At 42.6% G+C, this 20007-nt stretch overlaps 1 protein-coding gene across 1 annotated transcript in view; it reads right to left on the bottom strand.

The window, feature by feature from the left end:
- Positions 1-750: 750 nt before the first annotated feature.
- Positions 751-20007, bottom strand: part of ARL8B (ARF like GTPase 8B) — a 28280-nt gene continuing 9023 nt past the window's right edge. The window contains exons 2-7 of the mRNA XM_083493566.1: positions 9573-9653; positions 7600-7673; positions 6273-6366; positions 5338-5405; positions 5039-5109; positions 751-3038 (exon numbers count right to left, since the gene is read on the bottom strand). Of these exons, the coding sequence (XP_083349692.1) occupies positions 2989-3038; positions 5039-5109; positions 5338-5405; positions 6273-6366; positions 7600-7673; positions 9573-9653 (438 nt within the window). The 3' untranslated portion in view covers positions 751-2988. The remainder of the gene's footprint in view (positions 3039-5038; positions 5110-5337; positions 5406-6272; positions 6367-7599; positions 7674-9572; positions 9654-20007) is intronic.

Genomic DNA, 20007 nt, shown 5'->3' on the forward strand with positions numbered 1-20007 from the left:
CAATGGGTCCAGGAATTATGGGAGTTTTCATCCAAGAAGCGCTGTAGGTCCACAGGTTCCTGAACACAGTTTTAAGGCATAGCTAAAGGTAAAGGGACCCTTGACCATTAGGTCCAGTCGCGGACGACTCTGGGGTTGCAACGCTCAACTCAACTTTATTGGCTGAGGGAACTGGTGTACAGCTTCCAGGTCATGTGGCCAGCATGACTAAGCCGCTTCTGGCGAACCAGAGCAGTGCACGGAAATGCTGTTTACCTTCCCACCGGAGCAGTACTTGCACTTGCACTTTGACGTGCTTTTGAACTGTTGGCAGGAGCAGGGACGGGGCAACGGGAGCTCATCCCATCACAAGGATTCGAACCGCCGACCTTCTGATCGGCAAACCCTAAGCTCTGTGGTTTAACCCACAGCGCCACCCGTGTCCCAAGGCATAGCTAGGTAATTTTACGTTTTGTAAAAAGGAAAAAGGGGGTGTATTAGGGAAATGGTACAGGAATACAAATGTCTACATTATGAACAGGAAGGACACCTGCATGAGGCTGGACTGGATATTCCACACACTACGTTTTGAGGCTTCACTCGCTGTGGAGAGTGCAGTCGACCACAACCTCAAGGACTTGGAATATATGCAAGTTTCAATAAGCACAGGAACAGTGAGAGTCTCTAACATCCGAGTAAGAATACAGGCTTACTCCATCTCTATCTCGGTCACATTGACACTTTTAAGGTCCAATTACATACATGCCAGCATAACCCTGAAAACATAAGTTTATTGGTTAAAGCTAAACAGCAGTAAAACAAAATGCCATCCACCTAAATAAAAAAATTCACATATTTACAAAGTTTGGTAAATGTATAAGTTCTTCACATGCCAAGATTAATGCACAGATTAAAAAGTTGATAGTGGTTTTTGATGTCGAAATGCTGAAAGCTGTGAAGTATGCACAAAAAAAGAACCCACACTGAATTCAGCAACAGGCCAGTTTCTTTAACAGTAATTTGATTCTCAGAAGAAGAAGAAAAGTTGACACATTCTAGTTCAGCTTCCTTATTTTTAGGCACAAGCAGAGTTTCTCTAGTTAAGTGTAGCAGTCTGTAGTCAACGACAATAGCAAGTGATTGACCTCGTCTCTACAGCACCAACAATACAGGATTTATAGAAGCACATATGAAGTTAAAAATGCAAAAAAGCTCAATTTGCTAATGGAAGCAATAGTAGTGTCTGTGCAACAGTGCAGCAAGTTTGTATGGGAACAGTAAGGCCATGGCAGTATAAAGCAAAACTGGCTGTTGTGGGGCACATTTGTGTGTTAAGTCAACTTGGTCCAATTGCTGTTGCAAAGCTGCTGTAACTTTTTAATGAGTATTCATACATTCTGCCTGTAATGCACACATATTCGGCTATTGCGGCTAATGTGTGATCCCATGTTACTTTTCCCCCAGACCACCTGATAGCACTGTGGAGTCTTTTACAAACTCCATGTGATACTGTAAAGGCATGGCCTGTGGCCTTTTGGCATAGAGCCTTTGAAAGTAAGTAACACAGGAATGCCAGTAGAAGACGAGAAGAGTTTTGCCATACATGCAGATTAGCAAAGGCATACTATACCATGGCTGATCGCAGTACTTGGGGGGTTCCAGTATGAAATATCTGTCCTTTGAGAAACCATTTTGTCCTTGAAAGACATATTATGAACGTGCCCTTAAATGTACCAAACCTGTGTTAACATGGACTCTGAAAAGTGCAACATCCAAGTACATGCAGGTGCTGCTTAAAAAAAAAACGAAACAATGGGGGCAACACAAGCAGGTGTACCATATATTTGTATGCATACAGTGGGCTACATCGACATTGTATGAAGAAAACCAGCCTTAACAAGTCTGTCCCTTTAAATATTGACATTGCCAAGAAGGTAAAGCTACAAAAGTAGTGTTACAGTTTGATTCATACACCTCTATGTTGTGTAGAAGCTAACCAAGAAACAGGATCAGTTCATTGATTCTCTTGTGCTTCAAGACACCATTCAACATTTCTTAGCCTGTGGACTTTTACACATGATTACACACCGAGAAAGCAGGCAAATCTAGAGTTGACACAATAGCCTAGGCATTTCCTAGCACCAAGTGCAACTGTGCTCAATTATTCCATTAAGAGGACAAGCCAGATAACGATACGATTATTTTGTGCTGGGAGTCTGACACCATCAGGGTGCCATGCAGACTTTGCAAAGCATTTCGAGGAACAAGGTGTGATTGTTCCGTCTCGTCCGAGGTTCCCAGGTTCGTTTGACTTGCTTGTGTGTTCAAACACTTGAAAGCTTTATTTCAAAAGTACTCTATTCCCCTTAAGAATTTCAGCATATAAAGTCATTAGCAATGACCTGCACAGATACAAAAGTTGACAATTGGACATTTCATTCATTAGAATGAAGGAAGTTTTGAGAAACTCAAGGTAATTTAGTGATTTAATATCTAGTGCCTGGCACTTTCCATTGCAAACCATTTTACAATACATATCACACATGCATCTGAGAGAAAAAAGTTAGTATCCCATTTAAACAGTGTTTGAAAAGCTTTATAAGCACAATAAAGTGGTGCTAGAATCCTTGTGCTGCCCTGTGTCAGCATCTTCAACGAGCCACTAAATATAAGAATTAAATAAGTTTGTTGACAATCAAATATAAAAACCTGGCTCAGGAAGACCAGAGCAGAAACACACTGATTTAATGATAGCCTTTGAGAGGGGAGAAGCACCCACTGCCACTGCTTAGATGAACTAAGAAAAAACATTTGCACGACTCATGACAACTCTAGCCAATTTTTATGACAGAAGTAGGAATATAAGTCTTCAGCAGTGCACATGGAGGCATGAACTGTGAAAAAAGGCAATTCCTTGGATACAGGAGGACTATCCTGAATAACATTTCATCATGGAAGGAGCAGACAAATCAGACTATGGCCAACTGTGGAGATGTTATCGGTGATATTTCAGCTTCTTCTGGACTTTGAATGCTGAATAAGCCACTGAAGTGTGATATCTAGAAGAAAAAGAAACAGTTGTCATTTATCTTAGATATTCTACTTCCTGCAGTTGAACATCCAATCTAAAAAGGAGATTACACTTATATACACAGATTTATATTCAAAAAGGTTAGACGAGGGTCTACATGTAAGTAATAATTTTCTTTTCCAGATTTGGGTGTGGGGAGGCCATAGGAAAATAGCAGGCAGGTGTTCCAGTAATGATCCATTTACAGAAATACCTCATAGGGCTGCCAAGCTCCAGGACCCAGGCATCTTGGCAAAAGTTTTTTGGATAGGTTTTGGGGCAAACTATTACTACCTGTCCTTTCAAAAAGTGCTAAATAATAGGCAGGCAACAGTTGGCACCAAAGTCACATTAAGAAAGGGAAACCTAATTAGGACAGAGGTGGATACTTAAAAGAAAAAATGAGCATGTACACTATGCTCTGCACAGCCATAAGTTTAGCTATATAAATGCTGTGTACATACACACACCTGTTAAGTCACACAATCATGAAGAACATTGTAGGCACAGTCTATGCTATATATTCAGTCAGTTATAGACCTATAAACAACAAACTAAATGAAATTCTACAAGGGCCAGTGCTTGGAATGAACTAGTTTGGTTTAATGAAGTCTACTGAATTAGTTCAAAAATGTCTGAACTACACCTGAAAGTTGTTCCCATAATCACCAGGCTGAATGTGAATTAATTTTTTTTGGAAGTGCAGCTTTGAACTGATTCTAGTTCATCTTCAAGTTCATTTTCTTACACGTGCTTCTTGCCTCTTTCTTTGGGCCTTTAAGCTTGGAGGTCATAATTGTTGGGGAAAGCTAGTCACATTGCTGTCTGTGTGTGCATATTTTGATGTTTTCTTCTTAAATAACTTTTATACTTCAGCACACCAGCTTGTAACCTTCTGAATGCTGGAAAAAATGCCAAGGATAGTTTGGATGAACTTGAACTGAAACAGACAGTTTTGTAAAGCGATGAACATGAACTGGAATTAGTTCCTTTAAAAAATGAACTTTCCTAGTCCTGATTAGGGCCATATATTTTGCAGGAGGGACAGAAAGCAACTAGCCTAGTAACACATGGCAGACACAAACAAAATCAAGAGTTAATTTTAAAAACTAGAATCTAAAGGATGGCATGTGTAATAAGCAGAGTATTAGGTCAAACAAAATGCCAATTGTCAACTCCAAATCCTTTAGTGATGGCAAGTTGACTCTTAGGAGCATCAACACTTATTTAAGAATACTGAACAGCTAGAAGTTAGGTTGCTTCAGTGTCCCTCCCAAAAGAAGAGGGGGTGGAGAGACCCGGAAAAGCCGTTCCCTGAATGGAAGCCATCAGTCACAAAGCCACACCACTCTCCCCCGCCACCCCTTTACGGAGAGATAGCCTGTAGGTGGTTCAAAAATGTATCAAACAGGACTTACAAACTGAAACCAAGAACCACCCTCTGAAATGGACCTGAAGCTTCAAGAGAAGCAGGCTTTGGTTTGGAGTCGGTCCAAATCTATCCAAAGCAAGCTGGCTTTACTAGACTATATTGCTTAACATATTTCAGTCTTATTCACATTTTAAGTGAACTGTTTGTGATCAGCCTGTTTTTCCTTGTCTTTATACGTAGTTTTCCAATTACCCAGGTGCTGCCATAGACCAATTCCACCGCTCTGGGCAGAAGAAAAGACGGAACAGAAACATTTGCAGCACACTGTCAGTTCAAGGGTATTCAAGGAAAGACACCTTATAGAGATGAAACTCAGAGTTCCCATATTTTAGCTCAGAAGTGTGACCTGCCAGTTTCACTTTTATGAAACCATATGTTTGGTCTATCTAGTCTCACAGTCAGTTAATTACACAGTTCTGAATTTATAAAAAATGCTAATATATGTGTTGGCATGAACTGCTAAATGTCTGAAAGGATGCATGCAGTTTTGCAAGAACAGCCTTTATGAATCCAATTTGTGCACCCAGTGGAAGTTAGCACCTATGCATTTTAATTACCTATATTGTCCTTTTCTTTGCAGGAAATGGAGTAGCAGCAGATTTCTCTGTCTTGAATAGCAGCCAGGTTCCTGGAAGAGAAGCAGCACAGGAACACATTGGTGATAATCCCTAATTGTAGTTAATAGGAATATTTCTAAGGTAACCCACTGGAAAGCCATCTTACCACTATTCCTAAGAATCACATTACAATATGAAACTAGTCTCTTAGACAACACCCCTCTTACCATAACAAGTTTAATTTTGAACACAGCAAGTCAGCACAGAGCATCTTATCATATAATTACTTAGTCACTCACATTTTTTCAATAAGTTGCTTCTCATCCAAAGCATTGGGAAGGTCTCTTTTGTTTCCAAGTACTAGAACCTGAAAAGAGAAGGTACTGTATTTATTTGTACCCCATCTTCATGTGAAGGCAGCTTACATTCTGTTTAAAACAAGATACTTACTTGCCCAATTGCGTGTAAACCAGAGCATAGAGGGAATAAATCGGTAGTGTGAAAGAACTAAAGTTTCAGTTTCTAGGCAGTTAAGCCTCAACAAGCTCAGGCTTTTCTCTATTTGTAGACATAGTTTGAATTCAAACCAAACCTGTGAAGAGACTTCAAAGGGACCCCACACTCTGGCGCCACTAGTCGTCCCATCAGATGCAGCACAGAAACTGCATGCAGAGGCAGTAAAGGAGCAAGATGTGAGCACACCAAGCAAGAAGCAAAACCAGAGGGCTCGCTTCCATAGCACCCTAGTCAGATCTGGTAAGTTTAGGTATACAGTGGGCTTCTTCAGTTAGCAGCACAATCTGAACACAGATTGTCAAAACCTCTTAACAAGTTATTTTTAAGACTTTTCACATTAATAGCTTCCACTCTGGGAAACATTTGAATAGTCTTCCTGTTTTGGGTATATTGCTGTAGTGTATTAGTTCTACTATGGAAACTTCCAGACAAGGATTAAGACAAGAGGGATGGAGCTCCCAGAAAGGGCTGGGAGAGACTCCTGCCTAAACTTTGGAGAGCCACTGCCAGTCATTATAGATAACCAGGAGCTAGATGGACCAATGGTCTGATTCAGTAGAAGGTCAAAAGCATGCTTAAGAACATGGAACGGATGGAGCTGCAGAAGCTAAACACAAGTGGAGTTTGACTGATTTGTGCACAAGGTAGAATTCCTTTCAAAACAAGTTAAAACCTTAAAAGTTTGTATGGGACGAAGGGCCAGATGTTTACAACTTACAGGGATTCCTTGTAGCTGTGGTTTGTCTAATAGATTGTGCAGCTCATTTCTAGAGGCTTCTATTTTTTCACGATCCGCAGCATCCACCATATACCTGTTAAAGGAGTTCAGTAAGTGACCACCGGGTTTATACAATATAAAACATTTGTGTAAGGCAATCCTATCTAAGCCAAAGTAACTCTAGCAAAATTGCTGGAGGTTATAAAATAGCTCACCAGTAACGGGTCAGTGCTGAGGACATATGCAACCTGGTAAAGCCATAGATATTAGCCTTAGCAGTAGCTGCTGCAGTAGGCAACTAGGTAGATTAGAGACTCTGTGCTGCAGTGTGAACTAGATTGTGTTAGAGTATGATCTAATGTTTGCAGTTTGCTGGTATCATGCTGGGAATCCCTGTGAGGGATTAAAGGACAATCAAGTGGATTCACAGGAAATAGATATGCAAGTCTTATTTGCTAGAAAGATTGATAACGCTTTTGGGATCAGAGCATTCACTCGACTAGACATTCTCCTCTGCACTGTATGTTAAGAACATGCTTTTGCTTTTTTTCAATGTTTTACTTTCAATGTTTCAATGTTTTACTTTTATGCATTGGATGTTGCCTTGGAAGTCCAGTTAAAAGGTTTTTGTTCACAATTGCTTACAATAAATATAAGAAGAAGAAGAGTTTGGATTTAATATCCCGCTTTATCACTACCCGAAGGAGTCTCAAAGTGGCTAACATTCTCCTTTCCTTCCTCCCCCACAACAAACACTCTGTGAGGTAAGTGGGGCTGAGAGACTTCAGAGAAGTATGACTAGCCCAAGGTCACCCAGCAGCTGCATGTGGAGGAGCGGAGACGCAAACCTGGTTCCCCAGATTACGAGACTACCGCTCTTAACCACTACACCACACTGGCTCTCATCTAAACTAATTGTCAAGCTTTCATTGTCAAGCCATGGTATTGAGAAACTTCATTTTGAACAGCATACACCATGTATAGGGTACAGGATCCCAGGTTTTTGTAGAAGTACTGTGTACCTATACAACACAGTCAGTTTTTTTAAATGACATACTTTCGTAGTGCTCTGAAAAGCACTTTCGACTAATTGTAATACATAACAATAGCAATAAGTAATAAATGCTACCAAGTGGTTAATGCAATTCCTTAGACAGTGAAATTTAACAGAGTTCAAATGGAAGAAAACCCAAGCTTGCACAGTTTGCAAGCACATAGCTAAACAGTTAAAGAGTAGAACTTAGCAGTAGAGTAACACACCTGAAGAACGAGGTACAATACAACAAATGCAGCCACAACCAAGTAATCACAAGATGTATATACTTACACAATAGCATTTACTCCTCTGCAGTAGCGTTCCCACATACTTCGGAATCGTGGCTGTCCTCCTATATCCCAGATCTTTTTTAAGAGACAAAATGGAGAATTATGTCTGGAGGTTGAATATAAAATTGCAATGACTAAACTCGATGTTATACAAGTCATAAAGGAAGCTATGTGGACCAAAAAACTGAAAGCATTTTGACAGCCAGGAGGAGTAACAAAGCAGGTTTTCCACTAATATTGTTTTTACTGCAACATGAAATATGTTTCAGTAGTAGATAGGTAGCCGTGTTGGTCTGCCATAGTCAAAATAAAAAAATTCCTTCCAGTAGCACCTTAAAGACCAACTAAGTTAGTTCTTGGTATGAGCTTTCGTGTGCATGCACACTTCTTCAAGAAGTGTGCATGCACACGAAAGCTCATACCAAGAACTAACTTAGTTGGTCTTTAAGGTGCTACTGGAAGGAATTTTTTTATTATGAAATATGTTGTGGGAGATGCTTACATCCGTAGAACGAATGACCCAAGTAACACAAATAGAGGACTAATCCCTAATTCACAGTTACAGTGACAAAACCTGATACAGGCAGCAACCTTTTTGAGTGTGTTTAATTGATGCGCAACCACCGACGCAGGTTTGTTTTGGACCTGGAGGCAGAAAGGGGTGGGCTTTGCGGGCTCCATCAACGCATGGGACAGCCAGGAATGCAACCCCCACACAAATAGGGGGTTACCTGCATATGCCATCAACCCTCCTCCTATGCAGCATGAACAGCAGCAGCCGGTCTCAATGCTCTTTCTCTTTGTAGGCAGTTTGAAAGAGGTACAGCAGAGCTCCAAACCTTGCCACTCTGCTTTCCACCAAAATGTCCACTGATGTGCTGAAAAGCTGCCCCACCTGCCCGTGAACCCTCAAGCATGCATCTTGCAGGCCCCACCTTAAGGAACAACTGGACTGATGGGGGTTGTGCATGTTCCCATTAACACTTTCCCAGTAACTGTATGTCAGGGCAGCCAGGTCCTGTTAAACACAGAAGTAAGACTGCACACTTAATCACCCAAGTTGCAGTAACCCATTGCCTGATTTCCTCTAACTACCCTAAAATGCATATAATCCTAAAAAAGAGCTATCCTTCAATACTAGATATGGGGAACCTATGGCCCTCTGTATGTTGTTGACCACCACTGGCCATAGTGGCTGAGGCTGATGGGAGCTGAGAGCCCTACACAATATCTGGAGGGCTGCAAGTGCTGCATCCCTGCTTTATAATGTAATAATAATAGCAGCATCGGGGGGGGGGGGTTGCAACCAAGCTTACAGTTGTATTGGTAGCCTTTTAAAAGTTATCAATTGCTTACAACCGACTATAGGAAGCTAGGATTCATATAAAGGTAAATGGACCCCTGAGCATTAGGTCCAGTCGTGGCCGATTCTGGGGTTGCGGCGCTCATCTCGGTACAGCTTTCAGGTCATGTGGCCAGCATGACTAAGCAGCTTCTGGCGAACCAGAGCAGCGCACGGAAACGCCGTTTACCTTCCCGCTGGAGCGGTACCTATTTATCTACTTGCACTTTGACGTGCTTTCGAACTGCTAGGTTGGCAGGAGCAGGGACCGAGCAACGGGAGCTCACCCTGTCGCGGGGATTCGAACCACCAACCTTCTAATCAGCAAGTCCTAGGCTCTGTGGTTTAACCCACAGCGCCACCCACGTCCCAGGATTCATATAAAACAGCGTAAATAACTTGCAAGCTCGAAACAGCATCAAGTGTTACACACAGTGCCCTCTATTACAAATTTTGAGCCCAGCAGACAATATTAATAGGATGATGGGTACGAGAAGCAGTCAGGGACTGAATGGGTGGGAGAATGGAAAGGTTTTATGCCCTCCCAGGCTTGAAATGGTCTCCTTTCATCTGCTTCCTGAGAAGTGGTTAGCAGGACAATGTATTTGCCTTCATAAACTAGAAAAACATACCTTTATTGTGACATTACCCTTGGTAACTTTCCGCATGTTGAAGCCCACTGTAGGAATCATATCCTCACTGAACTGACCTGACTGAAGAGAGGAAAGAGCACAGTCATTAGTAGGGTCCGGCAGAGGATCTCTCAGGCAGCTTAATTAGCTGTGCTAAACATGTGCCTACATGTTTTCCCACTGATGCAAGAATCATGGTTGCAGTGCCATAGAAAATTAAATCTGTAGGAGAGCTCTAACCAAGATTTCATGCTTCTTTCCAACATCCTTTTCAGAATGAACAAGCTTGCAGTTGAGACAGTCAGTGAACAAAGATCACATGAGAGGCCATGAGCATCATCAACAGAGGGGAGGGAGGGAGGAGTAAGTCAGCATATGCTGAATCACACACAATGACCCCAAAGGGCCTCCAGATTTATGAAGGTAGCATAGGAAGAGTTCTCAAGCTTCCTAGCACTACCTGCAAGTTAAGCATGCCACTCCCAAAAACAATTTTCCTGCAATCACATTAAGAAACTATTAGTCAAATTGGACAGAATGTCTCATCTTTTTCAAGCGGGTTATCTACCAGAAAAACAGTACTCTCAACTCCTTGGTGTGACAGGATAGTATCTGGAAGAACCTGAACAACGTATGCACATCATGGGAAGCTATACTAGCATCAAATTGCATAATTTCTAAGTATTAAACTTGAAAGACTACTCTGGGATGTGTCTGAGCCTGAAGAATCTGGGGAATATTTTTTCAAGGTAAGGTTTATTGTGCTGCAGATGGATTACAATGCTGGAGTAGGTTCAGATACCATGAGCTGTGTTTAACTCAACCCCAACACACACATAAAACTCACCTGCAATAGACTACTTAGGCAAAGCCCTGTATATATTATTCTCCCTTCAAGTTGCCTGCTCTCTTGAGACTAAAGAATACAAAGGAAGGCTATCACCAAGCTCTTTGGCCATGAGTCTGGTATAATATACAGGAAAGGCCTGATCCAGTCAGTGCATTTCAAGTCCAGTATTGATGTTACACTTAACACATTATTTTGTAACATTGTGACTGGTATGATTAGCTGCCACTCATCACTTCAGTTGTAGATTGTATGTTCTATATAGACAGACATATTTAAAAGCCATTTTACAGTGACGCAATGGGCCTTATCCCACATGAGACCACGGTAGCACCGCTAAAGTCATTTGTAAGTTTTTGCCCTTACCACTCAATGAACACTTGAAGTTTTAGAGCTTTCCCACCAATTTTATATTACTTACTGAAACACAGCTTGCTATTTTCACAAGCACATTAAAGTAGTGAAGATCACAATGCATTGAACATGTCCCTGTACCTTAAAAAAGCAAAGTAGATCCACACAAAGAGTTTGCATTGATTCAATCAATTTGCTGAGTTATGAACTACAAGCAAGTACTGTTTAATTGTTTTTAATTGATAAATGTTTAAACAACCCTCTGCTCTTGTGTGACTGGCTATGGATAAATACCTTGTTTTAATTCAATCCAAGTGACAACACTTGGAGAGAGACACACATAGATTTGTTTTCTTCAAGTGTATCTTAGTATACCATCACTAGGAAAGGAGAGCACCAGATCTACGAAATACAAAGATGCATTGCAGGTTTCTTCACTTTCAAAGCCAATATTATTAAGCACAACCACAGAAAAACAAATGTTACGTAGGTGCCTGTTCTGCAGTCAAACCGCTCAGCTAGACACCTGCCACTCAACGCACCACAAGTGAAACTGCATTGTACTAAACTATCACATGGGGGGGGGATATCCAAGGTGAAAAGCAGAAGATGGACTTCAAGTGATCCATGTCACAAATGAACATGAAGAGTACTGAGGGCCACCCTCAAGAACAGTGTGTGATGCTGCAAGGAGGACTACTGATGGAAATTATACTCCTCCTAGTATCTTCTGCTCACACTAGTGACCTTTTGATCAGCTGGAAGTATTGTTTTATAAGCTTTAGCCAGTAGCTTTCACAAGAAAAGCCAGAAATGTTATGTTATCTTCACTGTCAAGCTCTAAACTAGGGGTAGGTATTGCCCTCCATACGTTGTAGACCAGTGTTCCCCAACCTTGGGCCTCCAGCTGTTTTTGGACTACAACTCCCGTCATCCCTCGCTAGCAAGACCAGTGGTCAAGGATGATGGGAATTGTAGTCCAAAAACAGCTGGAGGCCCAAGGTTGGGGAGCACTGTTGTAGACTACACTACAAGTCTAATCCCTTACCATAGCTCATGTTGTATGGAACTGTAGTCCACAACATCTGGAGGGCACAACATTGCCTACTCCTGCTCAAAAATGTGTGTGTGTGTGTGACAGAATTACAGTGGTACCTCGGGTTACAAACTTAATTTGTTTCGGAGGTCCATACTTAACCTGAGGCGCTCTTTCACTAATGGGGCCTCCCGCTGCTGCCAGTGCACAATTTCCATTCTCATCCTGGGGCAAAGTTTGTAACCCAAGGTACTACTTCCAGGTTAGTGGAGTTTGTAACCCAAAGTGTTTGTAACCCGAGGTACCAATGTACAGTGGTACCTCGGGTTAAGTGCTTAATTCGTTCTGGAGGTCCGTTCTTAACCTGAAACTGTTCTTAACCTGAAGCAGCACTTTAGCTAATGGGGCCTCCTGCTGCTGCTGCACTGCCGGAGCACAATTTCTGTTCTCATCCTGAAGCAAAGTTCTTAACCTGAAGCACTATTTCTGGGTTAGCGGAGTCTGTAACCTGAAGCATATGTAACCTGAAGCGTATGTAACCTGAGGTACCACTGTATTTCTTTCCCGACTACAACCCACTTGGCAGTGCACTTGCAAAATGTGTTCAACTCAGGTGACCCTTTAAACAGGTGATCCATTAACCAGAAACCTCCTGTACTACAGGAGTGGAAAAAGCTTAAAGTTGGCAGGCAAAGCAGTGAAGTCCAGTGTGAATCTACTTCAACTTATATATAGTGTCACCAAATAAAGCAATCCAACAGGTAAGAACTAATGCTAAGGCCTGGAAACAATTATAAGAACAGGACTGGCAAGAATTAAGATGCCCGAATTTTACACTTATCAGTCTCTATTCTGCCATGGAGGGGGGGAAACAGTGGCCATTTCTTTCCATTCCCTATTCTACTTTGCTAGCTTCTCCTTTGTGCTCTTAGTTTACAGCATTACCACTTCCTCAGTTTAACCAAATGAAATAAAAGTCAAAGTGGTCATGAGTCTGTAATCCTACTCGTGACTAGGGAATCACCTGACTGTTTAGAAGCAGGCAGCTAGAGACCTATAATCTCTGAGTTACTGGAAAATATACTCATGAACGTATTTTAAAACTGATGCTTCAAAGGAAGATTACAGCCAGGAAGTAACCTGAAACAACACTCATTAGATTTAGTGCTCCTTACACAGCTTTGTTATTTAGTATGATCCTATTTTATATGACCACTAAATTAAGGTTAAGTAAGGCTAAAGATACACACACAACTGCAATGATTTTGTAAACTTTTTGTTCACCTACCAGTTAACTTACTACTGTGCATGCTGCAAAATTTTATGTGGTAAAAATTATCTATGATACTAATTTTCTGAGTATTAAAAATTGAGAATCCTACACTTCTATACGTTTACAGAATTATGGTGCAGTCCTGAGTGCAGAACACTAAATGCTTATTAAGAATGAGGTTAGCCCAAGTAAGTTTCCTATGATTGTATATAAAACCTCAGATTTAATAGTGATCCAGCTCCTCCCAAATTCTACAGTAAAACAGATATGAGTCTATCAAGTTTAAATCAAAGATGGACAAGCCAAGTACTTCTATGGTTTAAGTTTCTAAAATGATACATCAGGAATTTAAAATGAAGGTATTCACTTGAGATTCCTAGTTTTATAATAATAATAAAAAAGAATAAAAAAAGAAAAAAGAGAATATTTATTATTGTAACTTTTTTTGAAACTTTAATAAATATCTTATAAAAAAGAGATTCCTAGTTTTATATATATCAGTGCAAAATGATTAATTCCCAGAATATACAAGAGCCAACTTTATTTGTATTGCAAAATGAAACAAGTTAATTACATTGACTAGCTGGGGACAGAATGCTGGTAGATCAGTCTACTTTGGCATATTGGACTTTATATGGCAAAATGGGAATATTTTTATCTACAAAAGTAGGATTGACTGTACTTTGGGATATATCCAATGCCACACACATCAAGTTCCAATTGCCCAGTGAGATTGTCTCTTCTTCTCCCCTCTTCTTCCAACCCTCTGGAGCAGACTCTGAGGGGTTGCAGGAGAAAGGAGAGAGGAAAGCTCCACTGAGCAAGCAGAAGTCTGCTGCGCTAGCAGAGCAAGTGCTGGATACACCCTTTCAAGCTCATGACAAAGCAGATTACTATTCCAAAGTAGTTAAACAAAACATGCCAGTTTTGGAAGTATCAGAAGGAATACAGTCATTTCCATGTGCGATGGACTTGCTCAACTCCAAATAATTTTGCAATGAAAGATTTGGAACTGAGGTCGTTAACAGTGTTGGTGCTGAGCTTTAAAGCCCTAAATGGCCTTGGTTCAGTATACCTGAAGGAGCGTCTCCACCCCCATCTTTCTACCTGGACACTGAGGTCCAGCACCAAGGGCCTTCTGGTGGTTCCCTCACTGCAAGAAGCCAAGTTACAGGGAACCAAGCAGAGGGCCTTCTTGGTGGTGGCACCCGCCCTGTGGAACGCCCTCCCACCAGATGTCAAAGAGAACAACAACTACAGTGGTACCCCGCAAGACGAACGCCTCGCGAGACGAAAAACTCGCAAAACGAAAGGTTTTTTCATTTTCGAGTTGCCTCGCAAGACGAATTTCCCTATGGGCTTGCTTCGCAAAACGAAGCTTGCCCCGGGGACAGCGGGTCTTCTCTTTTGAAGCAAGGGGCTGGGGGGAGATAGCGATCTCCCTGCAGCCCCTTGCTGCAAAAGACGTCCGGGGGAAGCGGGGAAGCGAAGCGCTTCGCTTCCCGCTTCCCCCGGACCCCTTCTGAAGCAAGGGGCTGGGGGGAGATCGCTATCTCCCTGCAGCCCCTTGCAGCAAAAGACGTCGGGGGAAGCGGGGAAGCGAAGCGCTTCGCTTCCCGCTTCCCCCGGACCTCTTCTGAAGCAAGGGGCTGGGGGGAGATAGCGATCTCCCTGCAGCCCCTTGCAGCAAAAGACGTCGGGGGAAGCGGGGAAGCGAAGCGCTTCGCTTCCCGCTTCCCCCGGACCTCTTCTGAAGCAAGGGGCTGCAGGGAGATCGCTATCTCCCTGCAGCCCCTTGCAGCAAAAGACGTCGGGGGAAGCGGGGAAGCGAAGCGCTTCGCTTCCCGCTTCCCCCGGACCCCTTCTGAAACAAGGGGCTGGGGGGAGATCGCTATCTCCCTGCAGCCCCTTGCTTCAGAAGGGGTCCGGGGGAAGCGGGAAGCGAAGCGCTTCGCTTCCCCCGACGTCTTTTGCTGCAAGGGGCTGCAGGGAGATAGCGATCTCCCTGCAGCCCCTTGCTTCAGAAGAGGTCCGGGGGAAGCGGGAAGCGAAGCGCTTCGCTTCCCCGCTTCCCCCGACGTCTTTTGCTGCAAGGGGCTGCAGGGAGATCGCTTCTCCCGGTGCTCCGAAGCCGGGCGGGGGGCAGGGGACACCTCCTGCCGCAGCGGGGACACCTTTTGAAGGCAGGCGGGGGGGGGGGGGAGCAAAGACTTTGGCCCCCCGCCCGCCTTCAGAAGAGGTCCAGGACTTCTGAAGGCTGGCGGGGGGCAAAAGTCTTTGTCCCCCCTGCCTGCCTTCCCAGGGGCTTTTAAATCGCCCCGGACAGCGGAGAAGTCCTCCGCTGTCCCTGGGCGATTTTAAAATGCCGCCCGCCAGCATTTTAAGATCGCCCCGGACAGCGGAGAAGTCCTCCGCTGTCCCGGGGTTTTTTAAAATGCTGGGGGTGGGAAGAAAAGCCCTTGTCGCCCCCCCCAAGCCTTCAGAAGAGGTCGGGGGACAGACTGTCCCCGGACCTGGTCTGAAGGCGGTTTCCCTAGGAACGCATTAATTGATTTTCAATGCATTCCTATGGGAAACCGTGCATCGCAAGACGAAAAAACCGCAAGACGAAGAGAATTGCGGAACGAATTAATTTCGTCTTGCGAGGCACCACTGTACCAGACTTTTAGAAGACATCTGAAGGCAGCCCTGCTTAGGGAAGCTTTTAATGTTTGATGGATCACTGTATTTTAATATTTATTTGGAAGCCGCCCAGAGTGACTGGGGAAGTCCAGCCAGATGAGCGGGGTTTTATTTATTTATTTATTTATTTATTTTTATTACAGCATAAAATAACTTTTAGATCCATTGTAATTGTTAAAATGTGCAAAAGATGTGCAAATAAATGCTGCCAGAATATGCATGTAAAGCACTGGAAACTGCCGACAGAGCAAAGTAGGAGAACAAGTTATACGAGTGTACCATGATGTCAAAGTTAGCAGGTTGCATAAGAGTAGCAGAGAAGAGAATCATCCTTATGCATCTAAAATGCCTCCCTAAAATACTGTACTGTGATTACCTGTCAAAAAGCAGCAACAGGTGGAACATTGCAGAGCAAGAACGCCTCCATGAAAAAGGTGAGGCTCTATGCCCTCACTTCCAGCATCTCTTTCAAGTACTGAGGGCGTACATATGGGAGGTGCCCTCGTGTTCAGAAGGCTGCCCCATAGTTACCAAAGCACAGAGGACAGGCACCAAACCCTTGTTCCAAATGAACTCTATCAGAGCTGGTGAATGGTATAATAGATTGTCACCACCATTTAAAAACCACGCAGAAAAGCCAGTGTTTAAGAGAACTTCCAGGCTATGCACCTTGTCCGTTAGGAGGGAGAGGGCAACCCCAGGGCAGGCAAACATCTGACTAAGAATCCCAAGGTTAGCAATTTAAACTCTTAACCTTGAACTTGCTTGTGCATGGATGTGGGCTGAATGAAGGCTAGCATCTTTTCAAAAACTGAGCCCACTGTTTCTGGATTTGATGAAAATGGAAGATGGGCAACATCAGCATAATAATGACATCACATGCTTAGACATCTTTTCCCATAGATGTGTACAGGTGTTGCAAGCATATGATAAAACTTTGCAGCACCTCCATCAGGTAGGGCGGAACCAATGGCAAGTAGTGCCCTCAGTTCCCATGTCTATCAAGTTATCCAAAAGGATCTGATGACCTCACTATATCAAGCATCCCTGAGAGGTCCAGAAGAATGAATGGTTATAGTGCTTCTGTCCAATTCAGATGGAAGTTATTGACCAAGGCCACCACAGTAGGTCACTGCCCGACGGTACACGAAGCAGCCATTTTGCTGAAGCTAAGTAAATTTCTGTTTGCAAAGTGCCCAGGTAGGAAACTGCCTGGGAATGCAATGTATGACACCTTGCATGCCATGATGCAAGCAAGGTGGGAGATAAATTTACTAAACAAAATATATCAACACAGGAATTATATTATTGGTTTGTCTAGAGCCAGTCGCCAAAATATTAGCTTCAGTATGTTCTGCAGAATCAAAGTTAGGATTGCTTTGAAAAGCAAGTTATTGCACCCTGCTTGCTAGACATCTTTCATTACCCAAGCAGTCTTGCAGCTATGATAGCCATTTAACAAGTAAATATAATCCTATAACACGTGTGGTGCTGCTTCTTTAATGCTCAGCTCTCTCCACAACATCACCAAATCTGCATGCCAGACAACTTGCAGAAACATTCACATTTATTTAGCACAAGTTCAGCATACACTGACAGACCTACAATTTTAAGATTGTGAGAAATTTTAGTCTCTGAATCTTACATGAGAAATGCTTATTCTTTTCTCATATGCATGTACCTACCCGACCCAAGATTTACAGTGCTCACAAGCCATAATTGTAAACTTCTACGTGCACCATACTGCACCCTTCTTCCAGGGAGTTCCAGGTGGCACAAGGTTTTCTTGTGAAATGACCCAAGCAAAGAGACTGACAACTTTCCCAAGACCACCAGGGGCTCAACAGAGATTTTAACACTATTTATATATAGAAGTACTTATATACAGAAATATAATGGCAGCGTAAGAAACACATTAAATCAATAAACAGTGCAAAACAATCATTAAAATGACTGGCCAATCAAAATAGCTTCAATCAGCTGTGTTGGCCAGTCAGCATAAAAAGGTCTTTCAAGAATTGTCACTACACTACAGAACCATAGTATCCCTATATATTATTCACTAAAACCATGAAAAGGCATACCTAACTATCAGTCCATGTAAAGAATATGATACTTGTCAGATCATAGTTTGCTGTGCTCAAACTGAAAGCAGTTAGTACACACATTTTGCTTAACCCTCAAGTTAGTTTAGGGTAGTCTGGGGAACCACCATCTAGAGCAGTGGTTCTCAACCTTGGGTCCCCAGATGTTTTTGGCCTACAACTCCCATGATCCCTAGCTTAGAGGACCAGTGGTTAGGGATGATGGGAATTGTAGTCTCAAAACATCTGGGGACCCAAGGTTAAGAAAGGCTGATGTAGAGTGATAACCCCTGGACAGATGTTGCACCTAAAGTCTCATCCAGTAGAACAAGTTTCTGAAAGTTGTCCTATTGTTAGGCTACTGTAGTGTGTGTGTGTGTGTGTGTGTGTGTGTGTGTGTAAGTAAATACATATGTATGGCATTTATACACTGCTTAAACCTAAGCATTTCTAAGTAGTATGCATAAAAACAAACCATAGAGAATAACACAATAAAAATTCATTGTAAAAATCTTTTCACAGTTCTAGAAACATACATCCATAGCTTCCCACTACATTTGGAACATTCCAGTTTTCCACACCGACTATTGCTAGTATCAGAACAAAGATTAATGCTGTTGAAATATTAAATTATGCAATAACAAGCATGTAATGAAGTATCCAAAAGAGGAAATGTTGCTTTAATGAGTGACTTCCACTACTCTCAGAGCACCATATATAGCAGATTGCAACACCACCACACCCTAATCCCAAACAGTCCAGCAGTAATAGACTCCTGGCAGATGCATGTGGCCAAATAATCAGAGTTCGAAATTAGCAGGGCGCCAGACACATTTTGCCCCTAAAGATTCTCCATTTGTGAGTACCTCAAAAAGTCCAGGTGCCATTTTTTGCACCTAGCTAACACTCACAAGATTACTGAAATGTATGTGCTTCGAAGTATATGTTAAAGATAGACAATATGTTATGGAGTTTAACCATAAAGAGCACAGTGTTTTGAAAACTGAAGTATGGTACCAATATTTTTATTGTAAACACCAAATTAAGCATGTATTAACAATTTCTGATAAAATGTGGTATTAATGTCTCTTATATGAATTGCATATTAGTTCATGCTTATAAAAATAATAAAAGTGTTGCTGCTCCCCACCCCCCATGGCGACTAGACATTCTGTTTTGGCACCCACAAGCCAGATCCCAGAAGCCATTTGGCTCCTAGCTTTTCTATCCCAGTTTCTAACACTGCAAATAATACTTCCCTCCAGCTCTGTAGTCCCAAGGCTACTAGCAGTTGGAGCCAAGTGTTCACTCTGGGAGTGGAAAAGCAAGCTGTAGTGCAAAAAAGTTGTGAAGTATAAACAGCGACATCTGTTTTTTAAAGATTGTAATTTCTTACATAAAGGTCTCTGCAACACTGTCCCAAGTAGGACTTGAGGGTAAGGATCAAGAAGCCATTTTACTCAACTGGATTCACTGGCACAATGCAGGAGTGTTCAATGATGCACACACACTGGTGTCAACATGGCTTTGCAATGTCCTCCCCTCCCCCATTTTATTCTCACAACCACCCTGTGAAGTAAGATAAGGCAGTGGCTGGCCCAAGTTTAGCCAGCAAGCCTCATGGCAGAATGGGCATTTAATGCTGGGTCTCTCCAGGTCTAGTAGGACACTGATCATCACTACAACACCTCGAATTCTGACACAGTGATCTGTTTGGAGACCTATAGAGATGTTGTGGTCCTATTCATGTCCCTGTCTTTTCAGATGTGGGAGCGATATGCAAACATGCACTTGGTTCTTTAGACCCTGGATGCCTTCAGTTATAAAAAGGCAAGCAGGATTATTGCATTCACAGTCATAACATTCTTTCAATTTTAATGCGGCCCTTTCTGCTCACTGATAGCCTGTCAGAGTGACCATGCCCCTCTGACAGGAGATTTTAAACTAAAGCAAGCACAAAAAGCTTGGCTGCTGATTAACACATGTTGCTTACAAAGCCAGGAGTGATGTTGAGGAGCCAGGTCAGCTGACCGACGGAGGCATAAACACACCAGTGTTTGATTTCAGCACTCATGAAAAGCTACACCACATAAACATCTTGCACTAGAGTCATCAATCCCCATCAGAAGTGGCCAATTAGACAAGGGTCTCCTACAATA

Source organism: Podarcis liolepis (assembly GCF_965112155.1).
Source record: "Podarcis liolepis genome assembly, chromosome: 2".
NCBI lineage: Eukaryota > Metazoa > Chordata > Lepidosauria > Squamata > Lacertidae > Podarcis > Podarcis liolepis.